Source organism: Heptranchias perlo, chromosome 5 (genome assembly GCF_035084215.1).
Source record: "Heptranchias perlo isolate sHepPer1 chromosome 5, sHepPer1.hap1, whole genome shotgun sequence".
In the NCBI taxonomy this organism is placed as follows: Eukaryota; Metazoa; Chordata; class Chondrichthyes; order Hexanchiformes; family Hexanchidae; genus Heptranchias; species Heptranchias perlo.
Genome location: NC_090329.1, coordinates 12,402,483 through 12,426,505, shown reverse-complemented (window position 1 = coordinate 12,426,505; position 24,023 = coordinate 12,402,483). Strand labels below are relative to the sequence as shown.

Sequence of the window (24,023 nt, the reverse complement as noted above, 5' to 3'; positions counted from 1 at the left end):
GAAATATTACTTTACCCAGAGATAGGATGAGACGGGAAATATTACGTTACACAGATAGAGTGAGATGGGAAATATTACTTCCGACACAGTTAGTGTGAGATCGGAAGTATTTCTTTCCACACGGTTAAGGTGAGTTTGGAAGTATTACTCTGCACACGGTTAGTGTGAGATGGGAAGTATTACCTTACACAAGGTTATTTTGAGATGGGAAGTATTACTTTGCACAGATAGAGTGAGATTGAAAATATTACTTTCCACGCAGTTTAGGTGAGATGGGAAGTATTCCTTTCCACTCGGTTCGGGTGAGATGGGAAGTATTACTTTCCACACGGTTCGGGTGAGATGGGAATATTTATTTTATAAAGAGATAGGGTTAGATGGGAAGTATTACTTTCCACAGAGATAGGGTGAGGTGGGTAGTATTACTTTCCACACTTTTAGGGTGTGATGGGAATTGTTACTTTACACAGATAGAGTGAGATGGGAAGTATTATTTTCCACACCGTTAGGGTGAGATGGGAAGTATTACTTTACACACGGTTAGGGTGAGATGGGAAGTATCACTTTCCACAGGGATAGGGTGAGATGGGAACTATTACTTTCCACATGGTTCGGGTGAGAAGGGAAGTATTACTTTCCACACGGTTAGGGTGAGATGGGAAGTATTACTTTGCACAGATAGAGTGAGATGGGAAGTATTACTTTCCACACAGTTAGGGTGAGATGGTAAGTATTGCTTTCCACATGGTTAGGGTGAGATGGGAAGTATTACTTTCCACACGGTTCGGGTGAGATGGGAAGTATTACTTTCCACATGGTTCGGGTGAGATGAGAAATATTACTTTCCACACGGTTCGGGTGAGATGGGAAGTATTACTTTCCACACGGTTAGGGTGAGATGGGAAGTATTACTTTCCACACGGTTCGGGTGAGATGGGAAGTATTACTTTGCACACGATTAGTGTGAGATGGGAATTATTACTTTACACAGAGATATGGTTTGATGGGAAGTATTACTTTACAAAGTGGTAGGGTGAGATGGGAAGTATTACTTTGCACACGGTTAGGGTGAGATGGGAAGTATTACTTTGCACACGGTTAGGGTGAGATGGGAAGTATTACTTTCCATCCGGTTCGGGTGAGATGAGAAGTATTACTTTCCGCACGGTGAGTATAAGATGGGAATTATTACTTTCCATAGAGATTGGGTTAGATGGGAAGTATTACATTACACAGAGATAGGGTGACATGGGAAATATTACTTTACCCAGAGATAGGATGAGACGGGAAATATTACGTTACACAGATAGAGTGAGATGGGAAATATTACTTCCGACACAGTTAGTGTGAGATCGGAAGTATTTCTTTCCACACGGTTAAGGTGAGTTTGGAAGTATGACTTTACACAAGGTTAGTGTGAGATGGGAAGTATTACTTTGCACAGATAGAGTGAGATTGAAAATATTACTTTCCACGCAGTTAGGGTGAGATGGGAAGTATTCCTTTCCACTCGGTTCGGGTGAGGTGGGAAGTATTACTTTCCACACGGTTCGGGTGAGATGGGAATATTTATTTTATAAAGAGATAGGGTTAGATGGGAAGTATTACTTTCCACAGAGATAGGGTGAGATGGGTAGTATTACTTTCCACACTTTTAGGGTGTGATGGGAAGTATTACTTTCCACACTTTTAGGGTGTGATGGGAAGTATTACTTTCCACACGGTTCGGGTGAGATGGGAAGTATTACTTTCCACACTTTTAGGGTGTGATGGGAAGTATTACTTTCCACACGGTTCGGGTGAGATGGGAAGTATTACTTTCCACACGGTTAGGGTGAGATGGGAAGTATTACTTTCCACATGGTTCGGGTGAGATGGGAAGTATTACTTTCCACACGGTTAGGGTGAGATGGGAAGTATTACTTTCCACACAGTTAGGGTGAGATGGGAAGTATTACTTTCCACACGGTTAGGGTGAGATGGGAAGTATTACTTTCCACACGGTTAGGGTGAGATGGGAAGTATTACTTTCCACACGGTTAGGGTGAGATGGGAAGTATTACTTTCCACACGGTTCGGGTGAGATGGGAAGTATTGCTTTCCACACGGTTCGGGTGAGATGGGAAGTATTGCTTTCCACACGCTTAGGGTGAGATGGGAAGTATTACTTTCCACACGGTTAGGGTGAGATGGGAAGTATTACTTTCCACACGGTTCGGGTGAGATGGGAAGTATTACTTTCCACATGGTTCGGGTGAGATGGGAAGTATTACTTTCCACACGGTTAGGGTGAGATGGGAAGTATTACTTTCCACACGGTTCGGGTGAGATGGGAAGTATTACTTTCCACACGGTTCGGGTGAGATGGGAAGTATTGCTTTCCACATGGTTAGGGTGAGATGGGAAGTATTACTTTCCACACGGTTCGGGTGAGATGGGAAGTATTACTTTCCACACGGTTCGGGTGAGATGAGAAATATTACTTTCCACACGGTTCGGGTGAGATGGGAAGTATTACTTTCCACACGGTTAGGGTGAGATGGGAAGTATTACTTTCCACACGGTTCGGGTGAGATGGGAAGTACTACTTTCCACACGATTAGTGTTAGATGGGAATTATTACTTTACACAGAGATATGGTTTGATGGGAACTATTACTTTACAAAGTGGTAGGGTGAGATGGGAAGTATTACTTTGCACACGGTTAGGGTGAGATGGGAAGTATTACTTTCCACACAGTTAGGGTGAGATGGGAAGTATTGCTTTCCACATGGTTAGGGTGAGATGGGAAGTATTACTTTCCACACAGTTTGGGTGAGATGGGAAGTATTGCTTTCCACATGGTTAGGGTGAGATGGGAAGTATTACTTTCCACACCATTAGGGTGAGATGGGAAGTATTATTTTACACACGGTTGGGGTGAGATGTGAAGTATTACTTTCCACACCGTTAAGGTGAGATGGGAAGTATTACTTTGCACAGAGATAAGGTGAGATGAGAACTATTACTTTACACAGAGATAGGGTGAGATGGGAAGTATTACATTACACAGAGATAGGGTGATGTGGGAAGTATTACTTTGCACAGATAGAGTGAGATCGGAAGTATTACTTTCCACATGGTCAGGGTGAGATGAGAAGTATTACTTTCCACACGGTGAGTGTGAGATGGGAATTATTACTTTACACAGAGATAGGGTTAGATGGGAAGTATTACTTTCCACACGGTTAGGGTGAGATGGGAAGTATTACTTTCCACACGGTTAGGGTGAGATGGGAAGTATTACTTTCCACACGGTTCGGGTGAGATGGGAATATTTATTTTACAAAGAGATAGTGTTAGCTTGGAAGTATTACTTTACACAGAGATTTGGTGAGATGGGAGGTATTACTTTCCACAGATAGAGTGAGATGGGAAGTATTACTTTACACAGATAGAGTGAGATGGGAAGTATTACTTTCCACATGGTTAGCGTGAGATGAGAAGTATTACTTTCCACACCATTAGGGTGAGATGGGAAGTGTTACTTTCCACATAGATAGGGTGAGATGGGAAGTATTAATTTACACAGAGATAGTGCGAAATTGGAATTAATTCTTTGCACAGATAGAGTGAGATGGGAAGTATTACATTCCACACGATTGAGGTAAGATGGGAAGTATTACTTTCCACACGGTTCAGGTGAGATGGGAAGTATTACTTTCCACACGGTTCAGGTGAGATGGGAATATTTACTTTGCAAAGAGACAGGGTTAGATGGGAAGTATTACTTTCCACAGAGTTAGGGTGAGATGGGAAGTATTACTTTCCACATAGATAGTGTGAGATGGGAAGTATTACTTTACACAGAGAGGGTGAGATGGGAAGTATTACTTTCCACACGGTTCGGGTGAGATGGGAAGTATTACTTTCCACACGGTTAGAGTGAGATGGGAATTATTACTATACTTACAGATAGGGTTAGATGGGAAGTATTACTTTCCACATGTTTCGGGTGAGATGGGAAGTATTACTTTCCACAGAGATAGTGTGAGATGGGAAGTATTACTTTACACAGATAGAGTGAGATGGGAAGTATTACTTTCCACACGGTTCGGGTGAGATGAGAAGTATTACTTTCCACACGGTTAGGGTGAGATGGGAAGTATTACTTTCCACACGGTTCGGGTGAGATGGGAAGTATTACTTTCCACACGGTTAGGGTGAGATGGGAAGTATTACTTTCCACATAGATAGGGTGAGATGGGAGGTATTACTTTCCACAGATAGCGTGAGATGGGAAGTATTACTTTACACAGATAGAGTAAGATGGGAAGTATTACTTTCCACATGGTTAGCGTGAGATGAGAAGTGTTACTTTCCACATAGATAGGGTGAGATGGGAAGTATTAATTTACACAGAGATAGTGCGAAATTGGAATTATTTCTTTGCACAGATAGAGTGAGATGGGAAGTATTACATTCCACACGATTGAGGTAAGATGGAAAGTATTACTTTCCACACGGTTCAGGTGAGATGGGAAGTATTACTTTCCACACGGTTCAGGTGAGATGGGAATATTTACTTTGCAAAGAGACAGGGTTAGATGGGAAGTATTACTTTCCACAGAGTTAGGGTGAGATGGGAAGTATTACTTTCCACATAGATAGTGTGAGATGGGAAGTATTACTTTACACAGAGAGGGTGAGATGGGAAGTATTACTTTCCACACGGTTCGGGTGAGATGGGAAGTATTACTTTCCACACGGTTAGAGTGAGATGGGAATTATTACTATACTTACAGATAGGGTTAGATGGGAAGTATTACTTTCCACATGTTTCGGGTGAGATGGGAAGTATTACTTTCCACAGAGATAGTGTGAGATGGGAAGTATTACTTTACACAGATAGAGTGAGATGGGAAGTATTACTTTCCACACGGTTCGGGTGAGATGAGAAGTATTACTATCCAAAAGTTTTGTGTGAGATGGGAAGTATTACTTTCCACAGAGATAGGGTGAATTGGGAATTATTACTTTGCACAGAGATAGGGTTGGATGGGAAGTATTACTTTACACAGAGATAGTGTGAAATTGGAATTATTTCTTTGCACAGATAGAGTGAGATGGGAAGTATTACATTCCACACGATTGAGGTAAGATGGGAAGTATTACTTTCCACACGGTTCAGGTGAGATGGGAAGTATTACTTTCCACACGGTTCAGGTGAGATGGGAATATTTACTTTGCAAAGAGACAGGGTTAGATGGGAAGTATTACTTTCCACACAGATAGGGTGAGATGGGAAGTATTACTTTCCACATCGATAGTGTGAGATGGGAAGTTTTACTTTACACAGAGAGGGTGAGATGGGAAGTATTACTTTACACAGAGAGGGTGAGATGAGAAGTATTACTTTCCACACGGTTCGGGTGAGATGGGAAGTATTACTTTCCACACGGTTAGAGTGAGATGGGAATTATTACTTTACTTACAGATAGGGTTAGATGGGAAGTATTACTTTCCACATGTTTAGGGTGAGATGGGAAGTATTACTTTACACAGATAGAGTGAGATGGGATGTATTACTTTCCACACGGTTAGGGTGAGATGAGAAGTATTACTATCCAAACGTTTAGTGTGAGATGGGAAGTATTACTTTCCACAGAGATAGGGTGAATTGGGAATTATTACTTTGCACAGAGATAGGGTTGGATGGGAAGTATTATTTTACACAGAGATAGTGTGAGATGGGAAGTATTACTTTGCATAGAGAGGGTGAGATGGGAAGTATTACTTTCCACACGGTTAGGGTGAGATGAGAAGTGTTACTTTCCACACCGTTAGTGTGAGATGGGAATTATTACTTTACACAGAGATAGGGTGAGATGGAAAGTATTACTTTCCACACGGTTAGGGTGAGAATGGAAGTGTACTTTCCACACCGTCAGGGTGAGAAGGGAAGTATTACTTCCCACACGGTTAGGGTGAGATGGGAAGTATTACCTTCCACACGGTTAGGGTGAGATGGGAAGTATTATTTTCCACAGAGATAGTGTGAGATGGGAAGTATTACTTTACACAGATAGAGTGAGATGGGAAGTATTACTTTCCACACATTTAGGGTGAGATGGGAAGTATTACTTTCCACACGGTTGGGGTGAGATGGGAAGTATTACCTTCCACACGGTTAGGGTAAGATGGGAAGTATTACTTTCCACACGGTTAGAGTGAGATGTGAATTATTACTTTCCACAGAGATAGTGCAAGATGGGAAGTATTACTTTACACATAGAGGGTGTGATGGGAAGTATTACTTTACACAATTAGACTGAGATGGGAAGTATTACTTTCCACAAGGTTAGGGTGAGATGGGAAGTATTACTTTCCACAGAGATAGTGAGAGATGGGAAGTATTACTTTACACAGAGAGGGTGTGATGGGAAGTATTACTTTCCACACGGTTAGGGTGAGATGAGAAGTATTACTTTCCAAATATTTAGTGTGAGATGGGAAGTATTACTTTCCACAGAGATCAGGTGAGTTGGGAATTATTACTTTACACAGAGATAGGGTTAGATGGGAATTATTACTTTACACAGAGATAGGGTTAGATGGGTAATATTACTTTACACAGAGAAAGGGTGAGATGGAAAGTATTACTTTACACAGATCAAGTGAGATGGGAATTGTTACTTTCCACACGGTTGGGGTGAGATGGAAAGTATTACTTTCCACACGGTTCGGGTGAGATGGAAAGTATTGCTTTCCACATGGTTCGGGTGAGATGGGAAGTATTACTTTCCACACGGTTAGGGTGAGATGGGAAGTATTACCTTCCACACGGTTCGGGTGAGATGGGAAGTATTACTTTCCACACGGTTCGGGTGAGATGGGAAGTATTGCTTTCCACATGGTTAGGGTGAGATGGGAAGTATTACTTTCCACACGGTTCGGGTGAGATGGGAAGTATTACTTTCCACACGGTTCGGGTGAGATGGGAAGTATTACTTTCCACACGGTTCGGGTGAGATGAGAAATATTACTTTCCACACGGTTCGGGTGAGATGGGAAGTATTACTTTCCACACGGTTAGGGTGAGATGGGAAGTATTACTTTCCACACGGTTCGGGTGAGATGGGAAGTACTACTTTCCACACGATTAGTGTTAGATGGGAATTATTACTTTACACAGAGATATGGTTTGATGGGAACTATTACTTTACAAAGTGGTAGGGTGAGATGGGAAGTATTACTTTGCACACGGTTAGGGTGAGATGGGAAGTATTACTTTCCACACAGTTAGGGTGAGATGGGAAGTATTGCTTTCCACATGGTTAGGGTGAGATGGGAAGTATTACTTTCCACACAGTTTGGGTGAGATGGGAAGTATTGCTTTCCACATGGTTAGGGTGAGATGGGAAGTATTACTTTCCACACCATTAGGGTGAGATGGGAAGTATTATTTTACACACGGTTGGGGTGAGATGTGAAGTATTACTTTCCACACCGTTAAGGTGAGATGGGAAGTATTACTTTGCACAGAGATAAGGTGAGATGAGAACTATTACTTTACACAGAGATAGGGTGAGATGGGAAGTATTACATTACACAGAGATAGGGTGATGTGGGAAGTATTACTTTGCACAGATAGAGTGAGATCGGAAGTATTACTTTCCACATGGTCAGGGTGAGATGAGAAGTATTACTTTCCACACGGTGAGTGTTAGATGGGAATTATTACTTTACACAGAGATAGGGTTAGATGGGAAGTATTACTTTCCACACGGTTAGGGTGAGATGGGAAGTATTACTTTCCACACGGTTAGGGTGAGATGGGAAGTATTACTTTCCACACGGTTCGGGTGAGATGGGAATATTTATTTTACAAAGAGATAGTGTTAGCTTGGAAGTATTACTTTACACAGAGATTTGGTGAGATGGGAGGTATTACTTTCCACAGATAGAGTGAGATGGGAAGTATTACTTTACACAGATAGAGTGAGATGGGAAGTATTACTTTCCACATGGTTAGCGTGAGATGAGAAGTATTACTTTCCACACCATTAGGGTGAGATGGGAAGTGTTACTTTCCACATAGATAGGGTGAGATGGGAAGTATTAATTTACACAGAGATAGAGTGAGATGGGAAGTATTGCTTTCCACATGGTTAGGGTGAGATGGGAAGTATTACTTTCCACACCATTAGGGTGAGATGGGAAGTATTACTTTCCACACCATTAGGGTGAGATGGGAAGTATTATTTTACACAGGGTTGGGGTGAGATGTGAAGTGTTACTTTCCACACCGTTAAGGTGAGATGGGAAGTATTACTTTGCACAGAGATAAGGTGAGATGAGAACTATTACTTTACACAGAGATAGGGTGAGATGGGAAGTATTACATTACACAGAGATCGGGTGATGTGGGAAGTATTACTTTGCACAGATAGAGTGAGATGGGAAGTATTACTTTCCACACGGTTTGGGTGAGATGAGAAGTATTACTTTCCACATGGTTAGGGTGAGATGAGAAGTATTACTTTCCACACGGTGAGTGTGAGATGGGAATTATTACTTTACACAGAGATAGGGTTAGATGGGAAGTATTACTTTCCACACGGTTAGGGTGAGATGGGAAGTATTACTTTCCACACGGTTAGGGTGAGATGGGAAGTATTACTTTCCACACGGTTAGGGTGAGATGGGAAGTATTACTTTCCACACGGTTCGGGTGAGATGGGAAGTATTACTTTCCACACGGTTAGGGTGAGATGGGAAGTATTACTTTCCACATAGATAGGGTGAGATGGGAGGTATTACTTTCCACAGATAGCGTGAGATGGGAAGTATTACTTTACACAGATAGAGTAAGATGGGAAGTATTACTTTCCACATGGTTAGCGTGAGATGAGAAGTGTTACTTTCCACATAGATAGGGTGAGATGGGAAGTATTAATTTACACAGAGATAGTGCGAAATTTGAATTATTTCTTTGCACAGATGGAGTGAGATGGGAAGTATTACATTCCACACGATTGAGGTAAGATGGGAAGTATTACTTTCCACACGGTTCAGGTGAGATGGGAAGTATTACTTTCCACACGGTTCAGGTGAGATGGGAATATTTACTTTGCAAAGAGACAGGGTTAGATGGGAAGTATTACTTTCCACAGAGCTAGGGTGAGATGGGAAGTATTACTTTCCACATAGATAGTGTGAGATGGGAAGTATTACTTTACACAGAGAGGGTGAGATGGGAAGTATTACTTTCCACACGGTTCGGGTGAGATGGGAAGTATTACTTTCCACACGGTTAGAGTGAGATGGGAATTATTACTATACTTACAGATAGGGTTAGATGGGAAGTATTACTTTCCACATGTTTCGGGTGAGATGGGAAGTATTACTTTACACAGATAGAGTGAGATGGGAAGTATTACTTTCCACACGGTTAGGGTGAGATGAGAAGTATTACTATCCAAACGTTTAGTGTGAGATGGGAAGTATTACTTTCCCCAGAGATAGGGTGAATTGGGAATTATTACTTTGCACAGAGATAGGGTTGGATGGGAAGTATTATTTTACACAGAGATAGTGTGAGATTGGAATTATTTCTTTGCACAGATAGAGTGAGATGGGAAGTATTACTTTACTTACAGATAGGGTTAGATGGGAAGTATTACTTTCCACACGGTTGGAGTGAGATGGGAATTATTACTATACTTACAGATAGGGTTAGATGGGAAGTATTACTTTCCACATGTTTCGGGTGAGATGGGAAGTATTACTTTCCACAGAGATGGTGTGAGATGGGAAGTATTACTTTACACAGATAGAGTGAGATGGGAAGTATTACTTTCCACACGGTTCGGGTGAGATGGGAAGTATTACTTTCCACACGGTTAGAGTGAGATGGGAATTATTACTTTACTTACAGATAGGGTTAGATGGGAAGTATTACTTTCCACATGTTTAGGGTGAGATGGGAAGTATTACTTTCCACAGAGATAGTGTGAGATGGGAAGTATTACTTTACACAGATAGAGTGAGATGGGAAGTATTACTTTCCACACGGTTAGGGTGAGATGAGAAGTATTACTATCCAAACGTTTAGTGTGAGATGGGAAGTATTACTTTCCACAGAGATAGGGTGAATTGGGAATTATTACTTTGCACAGAGATAGGGTTGGATGGGAAGTATTACTTTACACAGAGATAGTGTGAGATTGGAATTATTTCTTTGCACAGATAGAGTGAGATGGGAAGTATTACTTTACTTACAGATAGGGTTAGATGGGAAGTATTACTTTCCACACGGTTGGAGTGAGATGGGAATTATTACTATACTTACAGATAGGGTTAGATGGGAAGTATTACTTTCCACATGTTTCGGGTGAGATGGGAAGTATTACTTTCCACAGAGATGGTGTGAGATGGGAAGTATTACTTTACACAGATAGAGTGAGATGGGAAGTATTACTTTCCACACGGTTCGGGTGAGATGAGAAGTATTGCTATCCAAACGTTTAGTGTGAGATGGGAAGTATTACTTTCCACAGAGATAGGGTGAATTGGGAATTATTACTTTGCACAGAGATAGGGTTGGATGGGAAGTATTACTTTACACAGAGATAGTGTGAGATTGGAATTATTTCTTTGCACAGAAAGAGTGAAATGGGAAGTATTACTTTACTTACAGATAGGGTTAGATGGGAAGTATTACTTTCCACACGGTTAGGGTGAGATGGGAAGTATTACTTTCCACAGAGATAGTGAGATGGGAAGTATTACTTTACACAGATAGAGTGAGATGGGAAGTATTACTTTCCACACGGTTAGGGTGAGATGAGAAGTATTACTATCCAAACGTTTAGTGTGAGATGGGAAGTATTACTTTCCACAGAGATCGGGTGAATTGGGAATTATTACTTTCCACAGAGATAGTGTGGGATGGGAAGTATTACTTTACACAGAGATAGTGTGAGATGGGAAGTATTACTTTACACAGAGTGGGTGAGATGGGAAGTATTACTTTACACAGATAGAGTGAGATGGGAAGTATTACTTTCCACACGGTTAGGGTGAGATGCGAAGTGTTACTCTCCACACAGTTAGTGAGAGATGGGAATTATTACTTTACACAGAGATAGGGTGAGATGGGAAGTATTATTTCCATACGGTTAGGGTGAGGTGAGAAGTATTACTTTCCACACCGTTGGGGTGAGATGGAAAGTATTACTTTCCACACGGTTAGGGTGAGATGGGAAGTATTACTTTTCACAGAGTTAGTGTGAGATGGGAAGTATTACTTTACACAGAGAGGGTGAGATGGGAAGTGTTACTTTACACAGATAAAGTGAGATGGGAAGTATTACTTTCCACACGGTTAGGGTGAGATGAGAAGTGTTACTTTCCACAGAGTTAGTGTGAGATGGGAAGTATTACTTTACACAGAGATAGGGTGAGATGGGCAGTATTACTTTCCACACGGTTTGTGTGAGATGGGAAGTATTACTTTCCATACGGTTAGGGTGAGATGTGAAGTATTACTTGACAGAGAGATAGGGTTCGATGGGAAGTATTACTTTACACAGAGATAGTGTGAGATGGGAAGTATTACTTTGCATAGAGAGGGTGAGATGGGAAGTATTACTTTCCACACGGTTAGGGTGAGATGAGAAGTGTTACTTTCCACACCGTTAGTGTGAGATGGGAATTATTACTTTACACAGAGATAGAGTGAGATGGAAAGTATTACTTTCCACACGGTTAGGGTGAGAATGGAAGTGTACTTTCCACACCGTCAGGGTGAGAAGGGAAGTATTACTTCCCACACGGTTAGGGTGAGATGGGAAGTATTATTTTCCACAGAGATAGTGTGAGATGGGAAGTATTACTTTACACAGATAGAGTGAGATGGGAAGTATTACTTTCCACACATTTAGGGTGAGATGGGAAGTATTACTTTCCACACGGTTGGGGTGAGATGGGAAGTATTACCTTCCACACGGTTAGGGTAAGATGGGAAGTATTACTTTCCACACGGTTAGAGTGAGATGTGAATTATTACTTTACAGAGAGATCGGGTTAGATGGGAAGTATTACTTTACACAGATAGAGTGAGATGGGATGTATTACTTTCCACACGGTTCGGGTGAGATGGGAAGTATTTCTTTCCACACGGTTAGGGTGAGATGGGAAGTATTACTTTCCACACGGTTAGAGTGAGATGTGAATTATTACTTTCCACAGAGATAGTGCAAGATGGGAAGTATTACTTTACACATAGAGGGTGTGATGGGAAGTATTACTTTACACAATTAGACTGAGATGGGAAGTATTACTTTCCACAAGGTTAGGGTGAGATGGGAAGTATTACTTTCCACAGAGATAGTGAGAGATGGGAAGTATTACTTTACACAGAGAGGGTGTGATGGGAAGTATTACTTTCCACACGGTTAGGGTGAGATGAGAAGTATTACTTTCCAAATATTTAGTGTGAGATGGGAAGTATTACTTTCCACAGAGATCAGGTGAGTTGGGAATTATTACTTTACACAGAGATAGGGTTAGATGGGAATTATTACTTTACACAGAGATAGGGTTAGATGGGTAATATTACTTTACACAGAGAAAGGGTGAGATGGAAAGTATTACTTTACACAGATCAAGTGAGATGGGAATTGTTACTTTCCACACGGTTGGGGTGAGATGGAAAGTATTACTTTCCACACGGTTCGGGTGAGATGGGAATTGTTACTTTCCACACGGTTAGTGTGAGATGGGAATTATTACTTTACAAAGAGATAGGGTTGGTTGGGAAGTTTTACTTTACACAGAGATCGTGTGAGATGGGAAGTATTACTTTACACACAGTTAGGGTGAGATGGGAAGTATTACTTTCCACAAGGGTAGGGTGAGATGGGAAGTATTCCTTTCCACACGGTTCGGGTGAGATGGGAAGTATTACTTTCCACAGAGATAGTGTGAGATGGGAAGTATTACTTTCCACGGAGATAGTGTGAGATGGGAAGTATTACTTTACACAATTAGAGTCAGAGGGGAAGTATTACTTTCCACACGGTTAGGGTGAGATGAGAAGTATTACCTACCAAATGGTTAGCGTGAGATGGGAAGTATTACTTTCCACAGAGATCGGGTGAGTTGGGAATTATTACTTTACACAGATAGAGTGAGATGGCAAGTATTACTTTCCACACGGTTTGGGTGAGATGGGAATTATTACTTTACACAGAGATAGGGTTAGATGGGAAGTATTACTTTACACAGAGATAGGGTTCGATGGGGTGTATTACTTTACACAGAGATCACGTGAGATGAGAAGTATTCCTTTACACAGAGGTAGGGTGGGATGAGAATTATTACTTACGCAAATTCGGGTGAGGTGAGAAGTATTATTTTGCACAGATATAGAGTGAGATGGGAAGTATTACTTTACACATATTAGGGTGAGATGGGAAGTATTACTTTACAGAGAGATAGGGTGAGATGGGAAGGGAGAAAGGTTGACAGGTTGACATCATTAATTAGCAATGATTAAATGACAAAAATGATGACGCGATTGGTAATGGGACAAGTAAAGAAAAAGATGGATCTAGGGGAGCTATAAATGGCAACAGTAGAACCATTACCAGCACCTGCTGTCCGAAAAAATGGGAGCAGTGGTTCTGATCTGAAGTTATTCCTTTGTGCCAAGTATGACTCCAGCCACTGGAGAGTTTTCCCCCTGATTCCCATTGACTTTAATTTTACTTGGGCTCCTTGGTGCCACACTTGGTCAAATACTGTCTTGATGTTGGGCAGTCACTCTCACCTCACCTCTCGAATTCAGCTCCAGTGTCCATGTTCAGACCAAGGCTGAAATGAGGTTTGGAGTCGAGTGGTGCTGGCAGAGCCCAAACTGAGCCTCAGTGAGCAGATTATTGGTGAGTAAGAGCTGCTTGATAGCACTGTTCATGATTCCTTCCATCACTTTGCTGATGATTGGGAGTAGGCTGGTAGGGCTGTAATTGGCCAAGTTGCTTTTATCCTGCTGTTTCTAACAGGAAACGATTCAATGTGGAGGTTCCTATTACTGTTTGAGTAATTCTCCTTTAAACTTCAGTGTGGTTTCTCCCCGCTTACACAACTGGGAGATCACCAAAGCTGCCCCTCAGAGGTGGTCGGTCAGCAATGAATGTGGGAGACTGGCAAATAACTTGGAATTGAAGGGGGAAGCTAATTATAAACAATATTAAAAGGAACAACAGCAGCCGGGACTCCTCTGCCAGGGTCAGTCAGATCTGCCAGGGCCGGAGCCGAGTGTCTGGTTAACGTCTGGGTGGAAGACCACGTTTCTCCCCAACGTATTTCATCTGGGGAATGACAAGGAGGTTCACCCCCTGGTGAAAACCGGGAATATCGACCAGAGGACGACAAGTGGTGACACATTGAACGGTGCACCTGGAAAGAGCCGTTGTTCAGGCTCATCGGATAAAACCAAATAATGTGAACAGTGAATGTAAAAGTACAAAAGCCTCACTGTTAGAGTTAACGTTGCTGAATAATTGTAAATAAAGAAGCTCCACCTCACAAAGCAGCAGTGTGGGTGGGAGACACAAACTGCCAACTGCCAGTCGAGGACAGTATTTATAAACAGGCTCACCATGCACAGGGCTCTTGGGATGGGGCATGTGGGGAATCTTTCAAAATCCCAACACTGGCTCACGTACAGGGTTAAACCCAATGTGTACTGGGTGAGAGGCCCAAACTGAAGGTTAAGAATAGAGTTAAGCTCATCTCACTGTTTGATGTCTGTAAAAGTAACAGAACCTTTCAGAAAAGTTTCATTCTTCATTCCTTTGAAAGGCGATGTCCATGAGCCCATCTGTGTTAAACCAAGAGATAACAAAGAATCTCTTCTCAAAGGATTGTTTGTCTTGTTCCAGGTCATTCAGGAATTCCATGACGAGTTCGTAGTAATGTTGGCCGTAAACTTTGGTGTCCAAAACCCTGCATCGGAATTAAGAATGAAGAATTTTTATTTTTATTCCTCCTGATGAAACCTGTCTGGAAACCAAGCAGATTGAAAAGAAGATAGGAACAGGAGTAGGCCATTCAGCCCCTCAAGCCTGCTTGGTCATTCAGTTAGATTATGCCTGATCGATACCTCAACTCCATTTACCCACCTTTGATCCATATCCCTTAATACCCTTACCCAACAAAAATCTATTGATCTCAGTCTTGAAAGCTCCAATAGTCCCAGCATCCACAGCCTTCTGGGGGAGAGAATTCCAGATTTCTACTACCCTGTGTGAAAAAGTAATTCCTAATTTTCCTCCTCAATGGCCTAATTTTCAGATCCAATCCCCTTGTTTTTGATTCCCCCTTCAGAGGAAATAGTTTCTCTGCATCTACCCTATCGAATCTTTTTAACATTTTAAACCCCTCGATCAGATCACCCTTCAATCGTCTATAATCAAGGGAATACAAGCCAAGTTTATGGAAACTGTTCTCCTAATTTAACCCTCTAAGCCCCAGTATAATTCTGATGAATCTGCGCTGCACCCCCTCCAAGGCCAATATTTCCTTCCTGAGGCCCAAAACTGAATGCATTACTCCAGATGGGGGCTGGACAAGGCTCAAAGCAACTGAAGCATAACTTCTTCACCTTTGTAATCCAGTCCCCTTGAGATAAAGGCCAACATTCCATTTGCCTTTTTGATTATTTTTTATACCTGGACTCCCAAATCTCTTTGCTCCTCTACAGTTCCTAGTTTCTCACCATTTAGAAAATTTATCTTTCTTGGCTCCAAAATGAATGATCTCACCCTTGTCCATCTGTCATAGTTTTGCCCACTCACTTAACCTGTCTATGGCCCTTTGCAACTTTCTGCTCCCATCTCTACTACTTACTGTGTCTCCTAATCTGTGTCATCTGGCAACTTGGATAGACAGCTCTATTCCTTCATTCAAGTCATTAATAAATATGGTTAGGTTGAGACCCCAGAATACTTGTTACATTCTTCCAATCTGAGTACATACCCTTTATCCCCACTCTCTGTCTCCGAGCTCCCAACCAATTTCCTACCCATCAGTAGTAGGAAAATGCTACAGTCTATTATAAAGGATGTGTTAACAGGACACTTAGAAAATATCAACGGGATTAGACAAAATCAACATGGATTTATGAAAGGGAAATCATGTTTGACAAACCCGCTGGAGTTTTTTGAGGATGTAACTGGTAGAATAGATAAGGCAGAACCAGTGGATGTGGTTTATTTGGATTTTTAGAAGGCCTTTGATGAAGTGCCACATAAGAGGTTAGTGTGCAAAATTAAAGCACATGAGACTGGTGGTAATATACTGGCATGGATTGAAAATTGGTTAACAGACAGGAAACAGAGAGTAGGAATAAATGGGTCTTTTACGGGGTGGCAGGCAGTGACTAGTGGGATACCACAGGGATAAATGCTTGGGCCCCAGCTATTCACAATATATACCAATGATTTGGACGAGGGAACCAAATGTAATATTTCCAAATTTGCTGACAACACAAAACTAGGTGGGATTATGAGTTGTGAGGAGGATGCAAAGAGGCTTCAAGATGATTTGGACAAGTTGAGTGAGTGGGCAAATACATGGCAGATGCAGTGTAATTTGGACAAATGTGAAGTTATCCACCTTGGAAGGAAAAACAGAAAGGCAGAGTATTATTTAAATGGTGATAGATTGGGAAATGTTGATGTACAAAGGGACCTGGGCGTCCTTGTACACCAGTCACTGAAAGCAAACATGCAGGTGCAGCAAGCAGTTAGGAAGGCAAATGGTATGTTGGCCTTCATTGCAAGAGGATTTGAGTATGGGAGAAAGGATGTCTTACTGCAGTTATACAGGGCCTTGGTGAGACCACACCTGGAGTATTGTGTGCAGTTTTGGTCTCCTTACCTAAGAGAGGATATACTTGCCATCGAGGGAGTGCAGCGAATATTCACCAGACTGATTCCTGGGATGGAAGGATATCGACTCGGCCTATATTCACTCAAGTTTAGAAGAATGAGAAGGGATCTCATTGAAACATATAAAATTCTGACAGGGCTAGACTGACTGGATGCAGGGAGGATGTTTCCCCTGGCTGGGGGGTCCAGAACGAGGGGTCACAGTCTCAGGATACGGGGTAAGACATTTAGGACTGAGATGAGGAGAAATTTCTTCATTCAGAGGGTGGAGAAGCTGTGGAATTCTCTACCACAGAAGGCTGTGGAGGCCAAATCACTGAATATATTTAAGAAGGAGCGAGATAGATTTCTAGACACAAAAGGCATCAAGGGGTATGGGGAGAGAGCAGGAATATGGTATTGAGTTAGAGGATCAGCCATGATCATAATGAATGGTGGAAGAGGCTCGAAGGGCCGAATGGCCTACTCCTGTTCCAATTTTCTATGTTTCTATGTAAGTCAAAAGGCTGCCTCCAATTCCGTGCACACTCATTTTTGCCAATAATCTTTTGTGTGGAACCTTATCAAATGTCTTCTGGAAGTCCACATAGATAACATCCATAGACACTTCCTTGTCTACCTTATTAATGACCACCTCAAAAAATTCAACTAGTTTAGTCAGACATGACTTACCTTTAACAAAGCCATGCTGGCTCTCTCTGATCAGCTCATATTTGGCCAAGTGCTCAGTCGCTCTATTTTATAAGGATAGATTCCAGTAGCTTCCCCACAACTGATGTTAAATTGAGCAGGCCTGTAGTTACGTGGTTTCTCTCTCCCACCCTTCTTAAATAATGGACGGACATTAGCAATTTTCGAATCTAATGGCACAATTCCCAAATCAAGAGAGCTTTGAAAGATTGTATTTGACACTTCTGCAATTTCCTCACTTAATTCTTTTAATACCTCAGGATGGAAATCATCAGGTCCTAGAGATTTATCGACCCAAAATCCCATTATTTTCTCCATTACCATTTTATAACTAATGTTGAAAACAGTAAGTTCCTCCCCTTCATTTATTATTAGTTTCCCTTCTATCACTGATCGGAGATGGTCGCATCACTCCCTCTGGCCTTGATACATGAGATGACAGAATTATCTTCAAGGAATAAAAATCAAAGGGTGATCACCATTTGAAGCCCTCTGAGTTCACCCTCCCTCAGCCCCGCTATTGCCACCAACATCATAATCCTGATGGGCCTCCCCTCAGTAGGAGTGAAGGGTCATAGCTTTGGTGACCACCCTCCTGTCTGCTAGTGCTGCCCTCTGTTATGTGCAGCCTTCTCCTACAGGCAGGTATGGAAAGGACCAATGTAAGAAATAGGATTGTGGAGAAGATGAGTTCTATCGAAATGCCCAGGACAACAGCAACCTGATGTGAGTGTGTGAACATGGAGCTGTGAGACCCTTGTGCTGGTGTCATATCCCTGGTGCTTCATAATTAACCAACTAATTACCAACATGGGCAGTACTGTGATATGTTAACATGGCCCAGAGAAACAGAAGAGAATGTGCATGTCTGGGCTTTTACAGGGCTCAGGAATTGGTGAAGTGCCCTGTGTTCCCCTCTGTGATGCTGCACCGAATGAGCAGCAATAAAGAATCTTGGAAAGACAATATCTGAAAGTGGTGTTACTAGTTTATACACTAACCGTCACAGAAACCAAAGATTTTCTTCATCACCTACTCCCAGTTTGGGGCAACAAGTCAGACTGCATTGGTGCACTGTGTCATCTCCAACCATGGTGCTAGGGCAGTTCTGTTTATTGATGGGTGGTCTCTCCTCCAAATAAGGTCTCCCTTTGCTGGAGGACCTCCTGCACCAGGCCTACCAGCTCCTCGTCAATGAATGGGGTCAATCTGTACCCAGTAATTTTAATCTCAAATGGAAATCAAGAGCAGCCAGCAGCCCTGTGAGAGCTGTTGTAATTGTGTTAATTATAATCTGGAGTCAGTAACTCTCACACAATAACTCTAAGATATGCTGCCTTATAAAGATAGACTGCATCCAGCCATGATTTCTAGCTCAGAAACTCCTCATTGACCACATTCTGTACTTTGAGAGGAAACATTCCACTTTCTCTGATTGTTTTACAAAGAGAATCATAGAAATTTACAGCACAGAAGGAGGACATTCAGCCCATCGTGTCTGTGCCGGCTGAAAAAGAGCAATCCAGCCTAATCCCACTTTCCAGCACCTGGTCCGTAGCCCTGTAGGTGAAGGCCCTTCAAGTGCACATCCAGAAGAGCATTTAAAATAATTACAGTAGAATAGAAGGGCACGGATCAAAGAAAGTGAAAGTGGGTTGGGAGCTCGGAGACAGAGAGTGGGGATAAAGGGAATGGACTCAGATTGACAGAATGTGGTGTATGTGAGAATGTCTGAGAAACAGGAACCAGCCCCGTTATTGTTACAATTGGGGAGTGTAATACTAATGGGACATTCCAGCAGAGAAAAGTCCAACGACTTTAGTTACAAAGGATAGAATTCACATCCTGGGATCACGTCCGAGGAATTGTGAGTCCGCCATGTCCAGTGCTCCATATGAGTCTGAGTAATGTGAGTGTGAAGGTCTGGCCGTGTCCTCAGAAGAAGGAACTGAAGGTTGTGAGACATGAACCACCTCATTATATGATTAATGTTGGCCAACTTCCCCACCTGACTGGACCAGCCCATTAATCACAGTCTCACTACAGGTTGAGTGATGTTGGCAAGGCAGCTGATGTAACGAAATATCAAACACAATAAATCACCAACTAAACTCACCTGACATAGCACCAGGCACCAGGAGAAGTTCCTATTTTAACTGTTTGATCTGTTGGTTCAGGTGGACTGACGACCTGAACAGGTACAATTAGCGATATCTTGAATTTCTGTTGTAGTGTGCCATTTACCAAGAATCCAGTAAGTCCCAAAGGTGCAGAGACAGGAATAATCGTATCTGCAGACAAAGAAAAAAACACCGTTACAGCATTTTACTAGCAGATCACCCGTGGCATTGCTCATAGTGAGTCTGAAGTTACAGGTGGGGGCAGGGAGAATGGTGCTGGGGTGTGGAAGACACTCATGTGGTACCTTCTCAAAACCTTATTCAAAATCCAGATAAACCACAACCAGCACATTTACTTCATCCATCTTCTCTGTTTCTGCCCATCTGCTGCAAAAAACCTCATCCATGCCTTTCTGGGAATTGGATAAATACTTGAAGGGGAAAAATTTGCAGGGCTATGGGGGAAGAGAAGGGGAATGGGACTAATTGAATAACTCTTTCAAAGAACCAGCACAGGCACGATGGACCGAATGGCCTCCTTCTGTGCTGTATCATTCTGTGATTCTATGATTCTCACCCCCAGTCTCAACTATTCCAATACTCTCTCTGCAGCCTCCCATCTTCCACCCTTTGTAAACTTCAGCTCATCCAAAACTCTGCTGCTCCTGCACTAAACTCAACCAAGTCTGACTTTGTCTCCAGATGTAACTTTGGCGTCGACTTCCATTCAGCCCTTACAAGGCAAATGACATGTTGGGGCTGGCCAGGGGTGAGGACTCCCTAAGACAGAATTTCCTGCTCTGATCCTCAGTCAGGATCCCACATTCCAGTAGCAGTCAGTACGCCAGAGAGAGATGAAGTGTATCGCCTTCCACAAGGGAGCAGGTGGACTCCAATAGTGGGGTTCAGGCCTGGCAAAGAGCCAGTATTATCCAAATTCAATGGCCACGGCTGGAGTCGGAACGCGAGCTTGGAACCCACTCCCCCCGTGTGTGCGCAGCCTCCCCATATTCTGGGCACACAGGGCCTGCGAGCACCAAAGAAGTAGCCTATGTGGCACTTCTGCCCGCCAGCAACATGAGAATGAGGAGCTCTCCCACCGATCTCACGAACGTCAGTGGGGATCAGTTATGGAGGGCACAATGGGCACAATCCTGGCACAACCGCTGGGATTGACAATCATGGAATTCTTTGGTCAGTGAACCTCTCTATACAGATAGTTTCAAATAAGACAGGTCTAAGAGGGAAGGGTTGTTTTGCATTTCTTTGTTACATTGAAGGAACATCTAATGTACCTGCAGCATTCGAAAAATGTGCATATTTCATAAGTTTGTCCAGGCCAGTCCTTACTGCAGTCTTCATATCCGTTCCATTAACTTCTGTTTCAATCCATTGGAAGGCTGGATATTCCATCAGTTCATAATTCTAAGGTAACAAGAGAACAGATATTACCACATGACACAATTGTACAGTTACTCTTAAACATCTGTGTTATGTGAACTCTCCTAGATGCCCAGGGGTGGCAGCAGTATTCATGTCCTGGATGGTTTCGGCTTTAAAGAGAGTTTGGAATTTTTTGACGGGACTCTTGGCATCAGCACTTCCTGATTCACCTTGTTTTCTCTTTGACTCTTTCACCCTGGGTTCCAGTCCTGCTCTCTGGGCCTTGGTCCTTCCCCTTGGGTTTCAATAAAAACAGAGAGAATATTATTAAAACCCTTCCACACTGAATGAGTGCTAATGACCACATGTCCAGGTGTGGGGTTTCCCACTGAGTCTTTTGTCACGTTATATAAATTTCAATGGGGTAGAAAATGGGCCTTGTTTCTGTGCAGAATTCTGGGACAAAAAGGACCAATTTCGGAGTGCAAAGTGTCGCGCCCTATCTGCGCCTGCTTTAAAGGCACCGCCATATTGATATGGATTTGCAGGCATACCTGGCGGCCGGTTACAAGAGGCATTAAGCCTTTTGCACATGTAAAGTAGCTGTTATAAGCTCCCTTACAGAAATTGGCTTGGATTGAGTGGAGCCAGGAGAAGCAGGAGTGCTCCCTGACTCCACAGTCCTCGCGATTGCCCCCACCCCCCACCTGTTGTTCCTCCAAACCCCCTCCCAGAGTTTAGCTTCAGGCTGCTGCTGGAGAGGCAAACAGCCCGATATTCTTCTTAGTAAAATTCACAAGCTGCCTGTGGAGGTGCAACAGGAGATGACAGCTCACGTATAAAATGTTAATGAGGCCCGAGGAACAATTTCGGGCCGGCCTCGGGATTCTCAGTTGGGATATACGCTGTTGGTGAGCCGCTGGATATGGACCCAAAAACAGACCATAAATAATTTCCACTGGTACAAACATATCAGCACGCAGTCGATTCCTAACTATACTTATATTGGACGGAATGATTTCTGTGGGCTCAGGGCAGAAAACATCATCGCAGAGATCGATCATCTCTTGTTCTACTTCCTTTCCAGCGATTTGATGCCCGAAGAGGACAGACACAGTTCAGCAGAGTCTCAGCATCTCAGTGTCCACTCTGATCAATGTTGAACGAACTGAATGACTTTCAGCACCTTCAGGTGGATCTGGTGTTTGAGTAACAAGTTCAGATCTTTTTATATTGTTTTATGAAGATGATTTTGAATACAATTATATGCATAAATACCGTGGCTAATTGAATATGGAAATGTTGCTTTGTTCCAAGCTTGTGATGGATTTAGAAATCATTAACTCTCTGAGTGTCGGCTCCAGGGAAGTCTGAACACCCGGGGCAGCCATTTTTTTGAATGATTCCAGCTCACGCACTTAGTGTTTCCGACCCTCCCTGTTTGGGAATTTTCGCGGACCTCTGCAGCCTCCTCGAGGAAGGCCTGCTGCCTGATGGATCTGGCGGAAATTCCATGCCAGTGGCAGTGAAAGTGACCACTGCCCTCACCATTTATGCCTCTGGATCCTTCCAGGCTGCCACAGGGGATATATCAAAGCTGTCGCAGTCAGCCACCGACGAGTGCATCAGGCAGGTGACCGATGCATTATTCGCCAGGGCCAGTCGATATATCTCCTTCCCTACTGATGACAACAATCAGATGGAGAGAGCAGTGAGGTTTGCAACTCTGGCTGGTTTTCCACAAGTGCAGGCTGCTATTGACTGCACACACAGAGTCATCAGGGCACCCAGTGACCAGCCAGGAGCCTTTGTTAACCACAAAGGTTTCCACTCCATTAATGTTCAGCTCGTGTGTAACCACAAGAAGAGATTCATGCCGGCCTGTGCCCAATACCGAGGGAGCTGGCATGATGCCTTCATATAACGTCAGTCTAATATCCCCACCATGTTTCATTCTGGGACCAGTCTTAAAGGATGGCTGCTTGGGAACAAGGGATAGCCCCTTCCACCATAACTGATGACACCTCTTTGGAACTGCACAGCAGAACAGATACAACAGTAGCCCCATCACCACAGGGTGTGTCGTGGAGCAGGCGATTGGGATTCTGAAGTTGAGGTTCAGGTACCTCGACAGGTCTGGAGACTCCCTGCAATACTCGCCAGACAGAGTATCCAGAATAACAGTGACATGCTGCATCCTGCATAACATCGCTCAACAAAGAGGGCTGGAGTGCAGGAGGGAGAAGGCCTGCAGGACTCATCATCTGATGAGGAAGAGGATGGTGAGGAGGAAGGTGGAGGACATGACACATGGTGTGTGGATCATCTTGCGGTCCCAGATGCAAGGGATACTCTCAGAGCTCGGCATTACACATAGACATCTGTCACTTGTACCACTCTGACCTGACCAGACCCCCTTGCACTAACGGTCCTGTAACCATCACTCCATTGCTTTCCCATCCTCCAACTTGTCACCTTGAAAATATTGATCCAACTTCCACACCTACGACATGAAAACCAGACACAGAAATTGCCTTGAAAGCAGAGGGCACACAAGAATGACAGAAGTGATAAAGGTCTTAATGTGCACCGAAAATCAAATCTTAACAAGTCAATTCGTGCAACACCCAGTGTGAACCCGAAGTGATCTATTTAGCCTCTCACGCCCTAGTTCTACCATTTCAATGAGGTGCTACTTCAGTGGCTTGAACAGAGTCTCCTCAGATGCTCTCGGCCAACGACCTGTGGGTGCTGGAGCCCGTGACGGCCTTACAACTGACTGTTCCACCTGCACTTGTGCCAGGCCAGTCTGAGCCAGTTGAAGTTCAGGCACCATGGCAGGTATTGGTTGAGGGGGTTGCAATGGATGAGGTGTGTTGACATCCTGAAA

General features: G+C 43.1%; 1 protein-coding gene across 1 annotated transcript; it reads right to left on the bottom strand.

Annotated features, from left to right (window-relative positions):
* Nucleotides 1-14,828: 14,828 nt before the first annotated feature.
* LOC137321557 (uncharacterized) lies at nucleotides 14,829-22,197 on the bottom strand. Its single transcript, XM_067983953.1, has 4 exons — nucleotides 21,970-22,197; nucleotides 21,046-21,175; nucleotides 19,747-19,921; nucleotides 14,829-14,994 (listed from the first exon to the last, which is right to left on the bottom strand). Exons 1-4 carry the CDS (start codon nucleotides 22,195-22,197, stop codon nucleotides 14,829-14,831), a joined length of 699 nt encoding a protein of 232 aa, XP_067840054.1.
* Nucleotides 22,198-24,023: the final 1,826 nt, after the last annotated feature.

Coding starts and splice junctions, on each gene's coding strand:
- LOC137321557 (XM_067983953.1), bottom strand. CDS start 22,197: ATGATCGATCTCTGCGATGATGTTTTCTGCCCTGAGCCCACAGAAATC. Junction 21,176..21,969: donor GCCTCATTAACATTTTATAC/GTGAGCTGTCAT, acceptor TTGTTACCTTAG/AATTATGAACTGATGGAATA. Junction 19,922..21,045: donor ACATTTTTCGAATGCTGCAG/GTACATTAGATG, acceptor CTTTGTCTGCAG/ATACGATTATTCCTGTCTCT.